General features: G+C 59.0%; 1 protein-coding gene across 11 annotated transcripts in view; it reads right to left on the reverse strand.

Moving 5' to 3' along the window:
• The window catches only part of EPB41L1 (erythrocyte membrane protein band 4.1 like 1), a 62,369-nt gene that overhangs the window by 5,127 nt on the left and 41,596 nt on the right, over positions 1–15,646 (reverse strand). For 3 of the 11 annotated variants that reach the window (XM_015647629.2, XM_015647626.2, XM_015647627.2), the window contains 9 exons: positions 14,032–14,223; positions 12,774–12,872; positions 6,049–8,592; positions 5,408–5,515; positions 3,908–4,306; positions 2,514–2,606; positions 2,086–2,166; positions 1,834–1,896; positions 817–912 (listed from right to left, as the gene is read on the reverse strand). In XM_015647629.2, the coding sequence (XP_015503115.1) occupies positions 817–912; positions 1,834–1,896; positions 2,086–2,166; positions 2,514–2,606; positions 3,908–4,306; positions 5,408–5,515; positions 6,049–8,592; positions 12,774–12,872; positions 14,032–14,223 (3,675 nt within the window). The remainder of the gene's footprint in view (positions 1–816; positions 913–1,833; positions 1,897–2,085; positions 2,167–2,513; positions 2,607–3,907; positions 4,307–5,407; positions 5,516–6,048; positions 8,593–12,773; positions 12,873–14,031; positions 14,224–15,646) is intronic. The other 8 variants (XM_015647634.2, XM_015647633.2, XM_015647628.2 and 5 more) reach the window with 7 other exon arrangements.

Below are 15,646 nucleotides of genomic sequence, written 5' to 3' on the forward strand. Positions count from 1 at the left end.
AGACAAGGGAAACTCTGCCACAGGAGCAGGAACAGCACCAGCAGCCCCTCAGGAACTGCCCTGTAATTCAGCAGAGCTCCCACTGCCCTTGACTCAGGGAGAAGTGTGACACACAGCAGCCCACGGGGCAAGGAGAGGAGCTGGGGGCAGGTACCAAGCACCCTCCTGCTCCCACACAGAGCTGCAGCTGTGGTTATACAATCACAGAATCACTGAGGCTGCCAAAGCTCTCTGAGGTCACCAAGCCCAACTGCTCCCCCAGCACTGCCAAGGACACCACTGACCATGTCCCCAGGTACAGATGCGCATCTTTGAAACCCCTCCAGGGATGAGACTCCACCACTGCCCTGGGCAGCCTGTGCCAGTGTCTGACCACCCCTTCTGTGAGGAAATTTTCCCTTATGTCCAACTTAATTTCTCTAATATCCAATATCTAAACCTCCCCTGGTGCAACTTGAGGCCATTTCCCCACATCCTGACCCTTGTTCCCTGGAAAAAGAGCACATCTTTAATATGGGGATGCAACAGCCATGGCTGAGACCCTCTGCTGCAGCCTCATCTCCTTCACCTCCCAGCCCTGGCGTGCCCCTGGCTGAATGCACACCCCTGGCTGTGCTTGCCTGCTGTGGTCACAGCTGGCTGGATGGGACAGGCAGCAGCCAGGGCACAGAGCACTCTGCAGGATCACCATTCCCATGGGAAAGCACACAGCTCTCGTTGGGAGGAGAGGGGCTCTTTCTGCTGTACCAATCACAATATAAATCCACCCATTCCCTAATTCCAGTAGTCCTCAGGAAGCCCTGGAGCTGCCCTCACCTTGGTAACGTGGGTGGTGGTGGAAGTGGAGAGCGTTTCCGCGGTGGCGCTGAATATGCTGGTGAGCACCTCCTTCCCAGCGGAGCCGCCGGAGATCTGCGGGACACGAGCACTGCAGGCAGGGGCACGTGCTGGGGGAGCCCCCAGCCCAGCTCCCAGTGAGCCAGCACCTTCCCACTGGGATAGAGCCACTCAGCCAAGCACGGGAGGGGAGAGCATGGCAAGGGAAAAAGGCACCGAGTTGTGCTTCCAACTGCACCAAGGGCTTGGGGGGAACAGGGAGAGGTTTCCACGGCTATCCCAGGCCCACAGCTGCTGGAAAGGGCCTCTGCAGTGGATAGAGAGTCTCATGGCTGCTTTTGGCTCTTCCCCACCCACCCTCAGGGCCACTCTAGCACTGAGCTCCCAGGCTGCCTCTGTCTCTGTCCATCCCCCTGTGCATGCCAAGGGCTGGGAAGGCTGGGAAGGAAAGCTGGGAAGGATGCACTGGTACCCCAGCCCCAGTGCTAACTCTGCTCTCACTGCAGCACAAAGGGATGAGCCTGGGGCAGCACCTGGTGCTTGGCCAGGCTGGACTCCATCAAAACAAGGGATGGAGTAGAGAAATCCCTTTCCAGAGGAAGGGCTGTGCTGGGCAGCATGGTTGGTGGCCATCACCTCCACTGGAGTCAGGAAACTTTGTGGGTGTCCTTGGGTCACCCTGCAGGACACCCAGGGCTGAATGCATCTCAGCCCACTGCACCAGGGACTGAAGTATTTTTGGGAATTGCCCTCCTCAGGCAGATACTCAAAGGTATGGATCTGGCATAGGAAAAAGCCCACAGGCTGGGGTGTCCTGACTTCTTGCTCCCCAATCTTCTGAGTGCCCCTCTGCCCTTCCCAGTACCAACACATCAGCCAGGTGCCAGTGCTGGAAACACAGCAGAGGACCCAGTGGGACCAATCCCACCCACTCCCAGCCCCACAGGGTTGCCTTCCCCAACTTGGCCTGGCTTGTGGCACCAGGTCCCCCCTCACCGGTGACAGGGAGCGAAGGTCTGTGCTGGGAGTGGCCCCTTTGCCAGCCTTGGTGCCGTGATCCTGAAAGAAGAGCAGATGGGCATGTTGGCTTGTGTTGGCATGGGGCAAACGTGGCAGGTGTCACCCTCCAAAGGCACCCCCAGTGGGGCAGGGTCCCCCCAGCACAGCTGGCCCCAGTCACTCCTGCTGGAGCAGAGAGACCACAGGGGACAGTGGCTCTCCCACCCCTTGAGGGCCAGCCCTGCTTACTGAGGTCACCAGTGCTGTCTCTGTGGTGCCAACCTGGGCAGTGGTGGTGGTGTCCCTGCTGCCTGGGGTGCCTCCATCCACCTGCCAGGGTAAAGGAAACCAGGTGAGCCTGTAGGTGCCACCAGGGAGTGGGTGACACTCACAGGGACAGTGTGGCCATATCCCTGCTACCAGAGGAAGCGAGGGACAGCCGGTGGCTGTCACCCCCTATAGATGCTCCTGTGTGCCAGCACTGCCCAGCAGCATGGCAGGTGGGGCCAGGGACACTCAGACAACACCTCTGGCTGGGCTTTAGTTTTTTTTTGGGGACTTCAGCAAGCAAAGGGTGAGCAGAGGTCCCCAACCACCCCACAAAGCCCCCACCCTCCCAGCACTGCTAGCAGGGACAGGCTTTGGTGGGCTGAGGCTTTGAGGAGCCCCCACATCACCTGGGCTGTGTCTGTGGTGCTGACCCGATGGGGAGTGGAGCCTTCTGCTTCGGGTTTCTTCACAGTCACAGCGTCCGCTTTTGGGGCTGAAGGCTGCAGGGGGAACAGCAGAGAGTCAGCAGAGCCAGGCCCTGGGGCACGATGCCAACAGCCCTGTGTGCTCTGTCCATGGCATGGCACTGGAAAGAGATGACCTTTAAGGTCCCTTCCAACCCAGACACTGATTCTGTACTCCTTGTGCAGCAGCCCCTGGCAGAGCATCCCTGCCCTGCTCCTCTGCAGGTGCCACACACGATGTCCTGTGTGTCACACACTGAGTCCCACCTGGGCAAACAGCAGGGCTGGGCTGCTGCCCTGGGCAGATGGGCACCAGCCACAGTACCCAGGAACCCACACACCCCAAATCAGGCCTGCTGCTCTGTCCCTGGGAGTTTTTGGACAGATTTACAGATACCATGGGTAAGGACAAACTGTTCTTCAAAAGCCAAGTGAGACCCACCAATCCAGTTTCACGCGTGTGCTGCAGCCGTTTTGTCATCTGCACCAGCTCCTGGTGGCTCTGGGTACACCAGGGGTGTCAGAGCCTCAGGGGAATGGACACAGGCTGTGGGAAACTGGAGCTGCCACGGGCTCCTGCATGGGGGATGCTTCACCAGTGCTCAGCATTCCTGAGCCAACAGCCCCCAGACCACACTGGCCATGGAGCAGATCCCCCACGGCCACAGCACCAGGGTTTCCAGGCTGGTTCAGAGACAGCTCCCTCTAATTCTGCAGCTCTTTTCTGGCTTTAGGTCTGGACTAACCTCAGCAGCTCTGGCCAGCACTGGGGACTTACCTGCAGGGCTGGAGGCTGCCCTGGGTGGCTGAGATAAGCACAGAGACAAGGCCACACGGAGTTGGGGCTGGTTCTGCAGTTCCACCCCGTGCGTGCACTCAGCCCCACACACATGCACATGCAATTTTGTTAGCCCTGCTGTGATCCCTCCCAGCACAGAGCAACCCTCCATGAGCTCCAGGGCGGCTCCACGAGGCCAATCCCTCCCAGCCCTGGCATGACCAGAGAGGTTAGTGAGCAGCACATGGCTCTGGACTACAGACTGGTCACTGAATTCATGCAGGACACAAGGACAGCTCCGATGGTTAGTGCCACGTGGGCTGAGGGCAGGACAGGGACCAAGAGGTGACAGTGGCTCCTCCCGGTTAGGAGATGCAGGAAGCACGGGACAGAGCCATGCAACACAGACACTGCGTGCAGCGGGCAGGAACGGGGGGTGACAGCCAGCATGCTCCCCAAAACCAGCCGGGAGCGCGCACACGCCGGGCAGAGCCGGGCACAAGGGACATGGAGGCACGATGGCACCGGGCCGGCCCCGGTGAGTGGTGTCCCTGTGTACCTCTGGCTGGGAGACATCTGGGCTGGGCTGGGAGACCTTATCCCTGCCTTTGACATCCTCTTCCAGTCCGGAAACTACTTTGTCAGTGTGCTGGAAGGAAGCCAGGCCTTCATCTTCCGTTTCACTCTTGTCCTTGTCCAGCTCGGGCAGGCTCCGGGAGATGTCCTCAAAGGCCGTGCCGTGGAAGTCCCCGATGACGGTGAAGTCCACCTCCGCTTCCAGGCTGGAGGTGGAGCTGACCGTGATGCTGGAGCACTTGCGCTCGATGGCCAGGTGGTTGTCCTTCAGGAAGACCGAGTCCTTCTCCTGGTCGGGCTCCTCGTCGCCGGTGTCGCTCTCAGGGGCCCTGTGCCGGGGTGGTTTCACCCTCTCCTCAGGGCCCTCCCTCACGCCCGCTCTCTGAAGGAGACACAATCGTGGAGACACGGGGCCGTGAGCACCGCGGGGCAGCGCTGCCGGGGACACAGCAGGAGGAGGAGGAGGGAGGAGGAGGAGGAAGGCTGCAGCAAACATCACAGAGTAGAGTCAAACACAACTCAAGCATGGAGACCGAAACCTTTCTGATAGCAGCGGCTTTGCTGGGGGAGAGAAGGTGACTCAATTGGATTGTGCCAAATGTTTGTTGGCAATGAATCGTCTCAAAAAGGCTCGGTCAGACGAAAAAAAAGCTTGGCCAGCTTGGAGGCACCTCAGTGCACTGGTGGAAGCAGATGAATGCAAAACAATGGGTCTGGTAGGAGACATTCAGAAAGAGCTCAGACGCAGGGCTATCGGATGTCAGTGACTCAAAAAAAAACAAACAAGGGAAAGAAAGAGAGAAGAGTTTGAAAGGAAAGGGCCCATCAGCCAGGCACGGTGAGGGAGAAGCGAAGGACGGTGCCAATTCCACTGAGGAGGAGTGAGCCAATTCCACTGAACATCCTGTGGAACATCACCGTGGGGGGAGGTCCAGCCCAACAGCTGCCCCGCGGTGAGTCTGTCCCACTGACACCACCTGCCCCTCAGAGGCCTCAGGTGAGTCTCAGGGTGTCCTGGTCAGTGTAATTGACAGCAGGGCCAGAGCCAAGGGATGACCTCCCTCCATCCATTCTCCAGACACAGACATACCTCTCAACTTTGCCATCGGAGGGGATGTGTCCCATTGCCACACTTTGCCATGAAGCCATGGGAAATCTAGACCCAGTTGTCCCTTAGGAACAGCTCTAAGCCCACCGATGCCAGAGGAAACCCCACCCCGGCCTCTGCTCCAGCGTTCGCAGCCAGGGCCATCCCCCAGGTGCCAGCACACCCCTCCCTCGGCACTGTGGGAGGTTGAGAGGTATGGACGAGACACAGGGTGTCCAGCAGCCCCCGAGGAACACACCTGCAGACACGTGTTGGGGGTGTCTGACCAATACATACAGAGAGCCCTGCAAGGGGAGCGGAGGGGCAGCACAGCCCTGGCCGCAGGGCGAGCGCTCACACTGCCGGGAGAAGCACTTAGCAAGACAGCACTGAGACCTGTGAGACCACTGGAACAGCAGCCTTTACATTCTCTTCTTTCAGGCTGGATTTTACTGATGGGTCACAAAAATCCTTTTCTTCCCCACTTGGTTCCTGAGATTTGCTCTGGATTAGAGAAAAGGGTTAGTCGGAAGGAAATGAACTCTGCAGGAGCTGCTCTAGCGCTCTCAAGAGCGAGGGAAGCCACTCCATCACCCAGCCACCAGCTTGCTGAAGGCAGGGCAGGGCGGGAGCTAAGCAAGAAGGGGTATCAACCAACGTAGGAAATGCAGGGGTGAAGCTGGAAGCGTGGGCACACCGCTGCTGGGGCTGTGTGTCCGTAACAGTCCCAGCTCCTCCAGCCACCCCCCGGCGCCCCCTCCTGCTCCCGGCCACGGAGCTCGGGTGCCCCTCCTGGCTTCAGCGAGCGGCATTCTCCAGGGAGCCAAAATGTTGGGGGGCGCAAAACAAAAGCTGATGAACCGACTGGGCAGCGGCCGCGCATGCAGCCAGTGAAGCCTGACCACACACACAGACAGAGAGGACAGGGATGCAAAGCGCCTGCTGCCGGTCAATGGATGTGTGAGGAGCCACTGGACACGGGCAGAGCCACAGAACATGCGCACGAATGTCCCGTCCGGACGGTTCAGTGGAGTTACCACGGCTTCAGCCAGGGTGAGCTCGCAGCCGGAGTCGGGCGAGGCCAGGTCGGCACTGTCTTCTTCGTGCTCAGGGTCAGCAGAGACATGTTCCTTCAGGGAGCGAGGCTGGGAGGTGTCTCCTGAACCAGCCCCTTGCCCAAGGGCCAAGGAGCCCACACTGGACACAGGTCCCACTGCAGGGGGTGAGGCGAGGCCGGTGCTCAAAGGCGCGTTCTGTGCCAGATTTGTCTCCGTGGTTGTCACCGATGTCTCAGCTTCAGGCTCCTGTCCCTCCTGGACCCCCCTTCGCTCCACTTCACCTTGCTCAAACATCTTGATCTTGGAGGCCACGGAGGTTTCCCTGAAGCTCTTGCTGTCCTGCTGGTTTCCTGGGGCCACAGTAGCATCCCCGTGTTCCTGGGACACAGCTCCTGCCAGCCCAGCCATGCACACTGAGACCCCAGGCTCTGCTGGATGTGTCCCACCACTTGATTGCCCTGCCCCATCTTCATTCACCAGGGCAGGGAGCTGGGATACCTCGCTTCCTTGGCACAGTCCTGCTGCAAAGGACTGGAAGTGTGGGACATCAGCAGCTGCTCTGGGAGGAGACTCATCCTGTGGTGGCTGCCCCAGAGCCAGGTCACTGTCCCTGGTGCTTTCTGGGACTGTCCAGCTCCCACCCTGCAGAGCTTGTCCCACATTGAACTCCGAGTTCCAGTGTGGCTCTTGTGCTTCGGTATCTGCAGTGTGGAGAGGCAAGTCTCTCAGGATTGTCTCAGTCTGGTGTTCTGCTTCTTCTCCCTTGGGGGGCAGCTCAGCCATGCCAAGGCTTTTGTCATGGGACAGTTCTTCCATCCCAGAGCCTTCATCTCTGGTCAGCTTCCCTGACCCTGAGCCCTGGAAGAGCTCCTTGATCATGGGCTTCTCCTCCTGCAGTGGCTCTTCAGTGGCAGGGACGCTGTTCTGTGCTGTGTCCATGTCCTGGACCACCTCCCTGGTGGCCAGGTCTTTAACCTGGATCAACTTTGCTGCAGTGTCTGTGTTTTGGGGTGGTTCTCCGGTAACAGGACTTGTCCCCTGATGGGGTTTCCATGAGGCAAATCCCACATTTTGGGATTGTTCTTCAGCTTCAGGGTCAGTGCCCATGGGTAGTGCCACCTCCATGGAGGGGCTCACACCCTCGGGCATGGCCACCCCTCTGGCAGGGCTGGTGCCCAGGGACAGGTCTGTGCCCTGAGGCTCCGTGCCTGCAGGCTCTGCAGGGACTGGGCTGGGTTTCTGGGGAAGGGGTGGAGGGACAGGAGCACTGGGTTTGTGCCCCTCCAGCCCCACGGTGTGAGTGTGGCCCTGCTGAGGACTAGCTGATGATGGAGGTGACTTGGGCTCTATCTCTTCCATCTGAAGAACCACTCTGGCACTTTCCTCCCTGTCACTGTCTGCTCCAACCCTTCCCGAGAGCCCCTCCAGTGCTGGGCTGATGTCTGGGGACTGTGCTGGGCTCCCTCTGTGCTCCTCAGCCCTAAGGCCATCCCCTGCCAGGCCACACAGCTTCAAGCCTCCCACTGAGCTCTGCAGCTCTGTCTCCTCTGGTTCCACCTCCTGGGAACACAGCAGGGCTTCGCTTCCCATGGGTGCTCCTCCAGGCACCCCGGCACCAGCTGCTTTCTCTGGCTGCAGGGACAGCTCTTCCCACCCTGAGAGGGGATGTCCCCCCAGGCTGGTCCCATCACAGCCCATCTCAGGCAGCTCTGGTGCTTCAGTGGGTTTTCCAGACTCTGTCCTGTGTTGGTGACTTGATGAGGAGAGGGGTTGGAACCCTTCTGCCACGGGTGCCACATGCTCGGATCTCCCCCCGGATGTGTTTACTTGGGCTTCTGGTCTCTCATCCAAGCCAAGCCACCCACCAGTGTCCAAGACCAGGTGCATTTTACTGTCCTTCTCCTCCCCCTCTGGATCTCCTAAGTAGATGATCCTCTGAGTTGCAGAAGTCTCCACGCTGTCGTCGCCAGCCTTCACTTTAATTTTCAGGAGCTCTGGGGCGGTGGCTGGCACTCTGGCCTCCTGCTTCCTGAAGGTTGAAGAAGCACGTTCCTTGGAGAGCACCTCACCTTCTCCTTGGGGAGGCTCTGGCTCCAAAATCTTGGTCCTTTGCCTCTCTTCATGCTGCTGACAGGGCCCTGGTTCCCTGGTGGCTGCGCTTTTGCCCAGCTCTTGGGGCTCCCTCTCCATGCCCTTGGCGGGCAGAGGTGCCACCCCCGGGCTGGACTCACCCCTGCTTTCCTTCTCACAGAGCTCATCCTCCCACACAGACTCAAAATCCTCAGGACTAGCAATCATTTTGGCTCTCTTCCTCGTCTCCAAGGCTGCAGCCACAGGCTCTTCCTGGCCTGCCATGTCCTTGGCTTTCCCTACTGTCACCTCCACTTTCGTCAGGCTCCCACTTGTGTTCCCCTCCGAGGTCCCTGCACGTGCTTCTTCCGTCTTGGCTCTCAGAGTTTTCCTCAGAGCTACAGCTTCCAGCCTAGGGGCTTCTCTCTCTATAAATACCCAGTGCTCCGAGCCCTGTATTGCAATTGGAGCAAGAAGAGTTAAACGCATCAGACACCCCGGCCCCGACTGCTGCTGGCACGAGTGGCACAGCTGGTCTGCCTGGCACAGGGCTGGCTACGTCATTGTCATCATCATCATCATCATCATCATCATTATTATTATTATTATTATTATTATTATTACTACTACTATTGTTCTTATCAAGGCCAGAGTTGAGACTGTACAAAGAGCCTGGCAACTCACTGATGGAGAGAGGGACTGGAAATAAGGAGCTGATGCCACACTGGGGACTGAGCCAGTGTCCTCTCTGGGGACAGTGCTTTGCTCTGGGTGGTGGCTCCCTGACACACCTGCAATAGCTGGGGCTTTGTTGGTGGCACACAGTGGGAGTGGAGCTCCCATCAGACACATTAACAGCCACCAGGGTCTCTCTGGAGGCTGGCTGCCCCCTTGTTTTCAGCTGGCTCTGGCAATTCCCAGGGATGAGATTTCATTGGAAGCAATGGTTTTGGATAGCTTCATTCTCAGCCTCATCCATGTGCCCTAAGAATTCATCAGATTGCCAAGAACACAAGCAGGGAAAGAAACCACCTGAAGCCATCAGCAAGGCCCTGTCCCTTTCCTACCAGATGCTGCAGCTCAGATTCCCCCCAAGGCCATCCCTCCTTTCCAGCTCATCAGGGACATCTCCTCAGAACCCAGCCATGCTGAAACCAAGTGTTCAGAAACTGTCACCTGTGAAAGTGTAAAAGACCATGGGCTCAGCAGCAGGACCAAGCAAAGGCCATGGAGTATCCTGCAGCATGGCCACAGCAGGAATGTCACCGTGCTGCTAGCAGGGGACGCCAGGTCACTGCTGCCAGGGACACCTTGTACATCCACGAGCTCATCCTGCACGTCAGCTAAAGGCCTCATGAGTGCCAAGAACAAAGCACTGCTAAAATCCAGCCACTTTTGGAACAGCAGGTAGGAAATAACTCATGGGAACAGAGTTTCAGGAGAACATCTGCACCATGAGGCAGCTCAGCCACCCCTGGCAGCACATGAGGAGGGCAGTGCTGGGGCTCCCTGTGGGGCTGGCACTGCCCACAGCACAGCCTGCCTGGGCACAGGCTGCAGCAGGGGCAAGGATGGCCCTCGAGGGCACCAGGATGCACTCCAGGCTCAGGGAGGGGACTGCCTGTCCATTCCCCCTCCAAGCAGGAACAGTGATCCATGGAAACGTGAGCCTCACCCCATGCAGGGGGCGGGGAAATGTCTGGAGCAGTTGTACCCAAAATGCAAACCTAGTGACTGATACTGGAAACTGGGGGCAGAGGGGAGCAGAGCCAGAGGGGGGAAAGGGAAGATAATTTTAGAGGAGAGAAAGAAAGGAGGAAAACCAGTTACTAGTGGAAGAGCTTCCACAAGGAAATGAGGAATCAGTTAAAGCCTCCAGCAGAAAAATGCCATTCCCAGCTGCTGCTTTCTCTGCCAGGTGCCAAAGGAAGCAGAGCTCCTTCAGCACAGTGCTGCAGGCCCTGCTCCTGCCCTCACTGCAGCCAGGGTTGTACCCCTGCAACCCCTGTGGGCCCCCAAGAGAACACCCCACCCCTGAGGGCAGGGAGGTATCAGCTCCTTGCAGTGCCAGGACATCCACAGGGATGGGCAGCAAGGGCACCCTCCTCCTCTGGTGCCAGAGGGATCCTTGGCAGAGACTCTGCCCTGGTCAGACAGCCCCACTGAGCAGCAGGGTCTGCAGGAGACCCTGACCTACAGCACGAGCCTCTCCCATAGCCCCTTACCCTGCACCAGCTGCTCTCCAGCTCCCTTCCTCCACACCTGCCTCCAGCACAGCTTTTGTTCCTTCCCAGTCCATGGAAATCGGAACAGAGCACATCAGTGCCTGCCAGGAGCAGGGGCTGCACCAGGGCTGGGTGTGACCCATGGCAGCAGCATCACCCCTAACTGGGAGGCTCAGTGGGCTGCTGACAGCCCAGGCTGGTTCCCTCAGCACTCCCTCCTTCTGTTCAGCCAGGACACCGCTCACTTTCCTGAGGGTGCAGCAGCTTCTCTCCTGTTCCTGCCCTGCTGTCCCACTGCTGAACCCTTTCTCAGCCAGGACAAGGATGGACAGCTTGTGGGCACATGTACAAATCTCCTCAGCAAAGCCCTCTCATCCCTCTTCTCCAGCTGCAAACCAGAGTCCTTTGGAGAAGACCTTCCCTGGGCAAAGGAGATGAGTTTCTTCAGGCTCCTTCTCTGAGTTAAGGCCCAAGATAAATGTAGATCAAAAAGTCTGACTCCCAGAACGTGCTCATCCATAACAGGACCTCTTCGCCAGTCAGGAAAACCCCAGTTTCAGATTTATTTCCAAACCAGCTTCTTCCTTTTCCTCAGACTCTTGAGATGAGCACAGCCCAGCTCACGGGACATCCAGCTCCTTGGTGTGAACTCAGCTCTGGAGGGCTCAGTGCCAGCTCCAGCCACAGCTCAGGGCAGCCCTTGTGTCTCCAGAGCCTGAGGGCTCTGGGGGATGCCTGGAGCAAATCTCTGGTCACTGGGACACATCCCCAGGGAAGCAGGGAGTTCATGAGCTTTGGAGGTCAGTGGGCTGGAGGAGGGAACCATGGCAAAGCTGCCTCTGGAGGGATGATGCTGGGAAGGGTCTGTCCAGAGACCAGCCTTGAGCTCCCAAGGAATAAGTGACCTCCACACTTCCCTTCCCTCCCTCCACATCTGCTCTAGGGACAGGAGCAAGTGGGAAGGCCATTCCCACTGTGGCCTAGGCAGCACAAGAGACAGAAGGGAGCAGAGACAACCTCTGCCAATGGGGGCAACAACCTCAGAGAGCCCTGGGCATGTGTGAGGCTTCTCCCCTGGGCATCCTTCAGTGCCTCTGCTGCCCTCCTCTGCTCTGAGGGAGACCCAGCTCACCTGAGAGGAAAGCACAGCCTCAGGCAAGGACAATGAGGGAATCAGATGCTGGGACAAAACAGGGAGCTGGAGAGGCTCTGGCACTGCCCCATCCAGTGTTCCTGTCCTCCAGCAGGAGTGGGGACAGAGGGCTGGAACTGACAGACCTCCCAACCTCAGTGGGCCTGAAGCCCATGGGCACCAGGAGATCTTCTGGCAGTGACAAGAGCTCCAGGCTCTGCAGATGTGCCATTACCCCCTCAAATCAATCTCTCATGGAGACCACAGGCTCTGGCCTGTGAGGGGATGTGGGGACATGCCAGGGCTGAGTCTCAGTCACAGACGCCTCGAGAGAAACCACTGGTGAGGCCACCTTAGCACCTGCACCCCAGCTCAGGCCAGGCACGCCGAGGGCGAGACCAGCTCCAGAGATGTGTGTGCAGCACACACCTGCTGTATCTGTCCTCCCGCTCTGAAATACTGGAATGGGGAGGGTGCCAACATGGACCAGGAGATGCTGCTGCTCCACTCAAGGTGCCATATCCTTGCTGAAGCCCAGGCTGAGCCCAAGCCCTCCCTGACCCCCCATCCTTCCTCCTGGGGATTGCTTTAGCCAGCCCAGGGTCAGGCTCCTGCCTGTGCTGGTGACTTCTGCATGCACTAAGGGACATCCACACAGAGCAAGGGTGTGCTGAGCCTGTCCCCCATCCCTGGGGTGCTCAGGCAGGACAAGTGTCCCAGCACCGTGTGTCCCTGGGACCAACCACTCCAGAACCAAGGCTCAAACCCCAGCCTGCTTCTGCTTAGTGAAGGCACCACTCTTGGCTGTCCCCTCCCCTGAGCTAAACCTGCACACAGAGGGTGCTGAGAGCTCACACCCCTCACACTGATGGAGCGTGACCTGGCTGTGCACAGGCAGGAGTCCAAAGGATGCCTTTGTCAGGGTGCCTGGGCCTAGGGAACTCCAGCTGCAGCCAGGGCAAGCTGAGGCTGCTGGAGCAGTCACCTGGGTGTCCAGGCCATCAGGTCACCCCTGCCTTGGTACCTTCAGTACTGGGCTCCTGCATGGCCCCACAGCAGCACTGGGAGCTCTCTCCAGGAACGTATCTCAGAATCCAGCCAGGGAACAGCCAGGGGAGAGGTTTCACCAACAGCCCTGCCATGGGACGGGTCCTGCCTATCACCAGAAAGGGGACCCAGGCACGGGCAGCTCTGCTCAGAGGCCACAGGACCCCTTGGCAGGCTGGGGACCCCCACATTGAGACTGAGAGGTGGGGGAGAAAGGGGATAGTGACAACCTCAGGAGAGGAGACAAGGCTTTTCTGTGTGAAAGACTCCATGCTTAAGGAAGCTCCATGCTCAGATGAAAAATCGTCTAAGGTGTCCTCTTCCATCGTCTGTGCCAGCACGGAAACCCCAGCACCCACGGGGAGAGAGAGGGAGACAGAGACAGAGAGACAGAGAGAGAGAGAGAGAGAGAGAGAAAGGGAGAATTTGAGAAGGAATGAAGAAACAAAGGGTGGGCAGGTGGGTGAGCAGATGGATGAATGGATGGAAGGATGGATAGATAGATGGAGAGAGGTCACAGCTGTGCCAGCTCTAGATGCTCCATTCACATCTCTGCACCTGATATATTCCATGGTAAAAGCAGTGTGGGGGAAAGTCCCTCTTCTTCCCAGCTGAGTGCTTTGTCAGGGGCCACAGCCCCCCTGCAGCCCCAATCTCTGGGCAGTGCTGGGGCCCAGTGGGAATATGGGCACATCCTGAATTCCCTGCAGAGCCCATGCCCTCTCCATGGCCGGGGCAACCAGGACAGAACAGCCCCACGTGTGGCACCCACCCTCCTGGAAACATGTCTCCTGCTGCAGGCACAGCACTGGCTCAGAGCCCTGCCAGGGGACAGCAGGTAGGGAGGGTCCCTGGCAGGGACAGGGTGTCCAGGCTGGCAGGGGGACACTCTTGTCACATGCTGCCTGCACTGAGCCCAGCAGGCCCCAGTCCACAGAGCCCAGCTGTGCCACATCCACACCCCTCCAGCACCAGGGGCTCTGTCCTGGCACCCCCATTCCAGCGCTCTCCTGTTGCCCCATGGTCCCAGTGCAAAGCCAGGGTGCAGAATGCCCAGTAGGGAGGATGTGAGTGTGGGATGCCAGCGTGGCACCACTCTTCTTCCACCTCCTCCCATCACCCAGCTTCCAATGCTGAGAGCACCATGGGACACCCCTGCACATGGGGACACCCCCAGGCAGGAGCTGTGCTTGCACTGCCCCACAGGCTGCTCCTGAGAAGAGTGAGCAAAACCTCACCCCACGGGCCACCAGAGACACAGTCCACCTCTCAGGTAGCCCCAAAACACCTCCAGATAGGGGCTGTTCAGTCTCCTGCAGTGCCCAGGGACACCCCCCTCCAGCAGTGAAAATGATTCAAAAATTTAGAAACAACATTCCTGTCCCCAGCACATCGCTCCCACCATGCTCCCTCTGGGCAGCACAGCAGCTGAAGGACTCCTCCCCAACAGATCCTGATCCTCTCTGGAAGAGAAGCAGCAGAACAAACCTCAGTGGCCTTTTCAGGGGTTCCCTTTGGTGTTTCATCCTCGTGCTTGGGTGAGGAAGAGGCTGGTGAGGAAGGCAGCCTCCTGTCCCGGTCCCTGTGAACCAGTTTGCTGTTGGGCTCCTTCAGGGTTCTCTTCAGCTCATTGATGCTGGCCTGATGCTTCAGCAAAACATCCTCTGGCTTGTCTAAAAACTTGGGAAGGAGAGAGGGAGAGAGTGATGGTTAAAGCAGCAGCCCAGTCCAAAGGGATGAGCAGGGAGGCTGGGAGGCTTGGTGTCACACTGGGCTGGAATTTAGGGTCTCAGGAACCAAATGAGGAGCATAATGGAGCACCAAGGTCTGCAGGTCTCACTGGAGGAGAGGGAGCAGCTCTTTCCCTGCAGGAAGCAGCAGAAGGGCAGCACAGGGCTGAATGTGTGTGGCAGGTCAAGGGCATGGCATGGCCTGGTGGCATCTCCAGGGCTTCATGTCCTCCTGGCTGGGGACAAGCTGAAGCTTCCTGGAGGGGAGAGTGGGCTCTCCCTTGGGATCAGCAAGGAATGGGGCCCTGCTGGAAACACCAGCAGCCTGTGCTGTTGTCTGGCACCAGGCACAAAGGGAGCCCAGGCTCTGTCTCAGAAAGGCAGGGGAGTGGCATTTCCAGCAGAGCTCCTCCGGAGCAGGCTCTGACAAAGGAGTGGAAGTCCAGGGCTGGGCAGGGATGTCCAGCATGGATCCAGGCCTGGATCCCTGTGGACCAGCCCAGGTGGGGTGGGTCTGATCTGCTGTGGAGAGAGGACAGCTCAGAGTGCTCAGGGGAGAGGAGTCAGGTGTCAGAGCGTGGCTCGGTGAGGGCACAGGCGCTGGGTGGCCCCCTCGTCCCGCCGCAGAGGTGGGCAAACCAGCTCCCAGGAGGAACCTGGCTTCTGCCTCCAACCCAAACCCAAAGCTCTCCTGAGGTTCAAAAGGAGGCCCCCAAACACCTCCCTGGTACCTCCTCGGCAACAGAGCAGAGACCCGTGAGAGTCCCAGGAAAAGCCCCACCAAATTTTCCAGATGCTGAAGGCTCAGCACAGCTCAGGAAAAGTCCCGCCCTGGCCCCGCATGTCGGAGCTGAGGAGGGCTCAGGTGTGCCCACCTCTGGGCTGGGTGCAGCACATGCACATGCAGTGGGCAAGCGATGAGGTGGGCGGGGTCGGGGCCGGTGCCCACCTCCGGTGGGGCTGCACAGCGAGCCTGGGTGGTGCCAGCGTGGCCAACCCCATCCCCTGGCCCTGCTTGCTCCCACTGGCAGCTCCAGCTGGGATCTCTGCTCACAGAGGGGATCCCCCCAGGGAGCAGCCCTGGATTGGAGGCCAGGACAAATCGTTCCTGATGGGGCCACCACAGGCACAGTTAGTGCAGGGAGGGCTCAGCCTCCCTCTCTGCTCAGCCCCTCTCAGGGTGGGCAGGCACAGGGCTGGTGTCAGTGCTGGCCTCCCCCAGGCAGCTCAGAGCCTCTCGGCCCCTGTGGGGTGGGATGGCAGCCACAGTGCTTGGGGAACCCCAGCCCAGCTCTCAGGGGGCTGCAGGAGAGCTGGGCAGGGGGAGATGAGGCAGCTTGGTTTGAGGCAGGAGCAGAGCGTGGGTCGGGTGC

This window comes from Parus major, chromosome 20 (assembly GCF_001522545.3).
Source record: "Parus major isolate Abel chromosome 20, Parus_major1.1, whole genome shotgun sequence".
In the NCBI taxonomy this organism is placed as follows: domain Eukaryota; kingdom Metazoa; phylum Chordata; class Aves; order Passeriformes; family Paridae; genus Parus; species Parus major.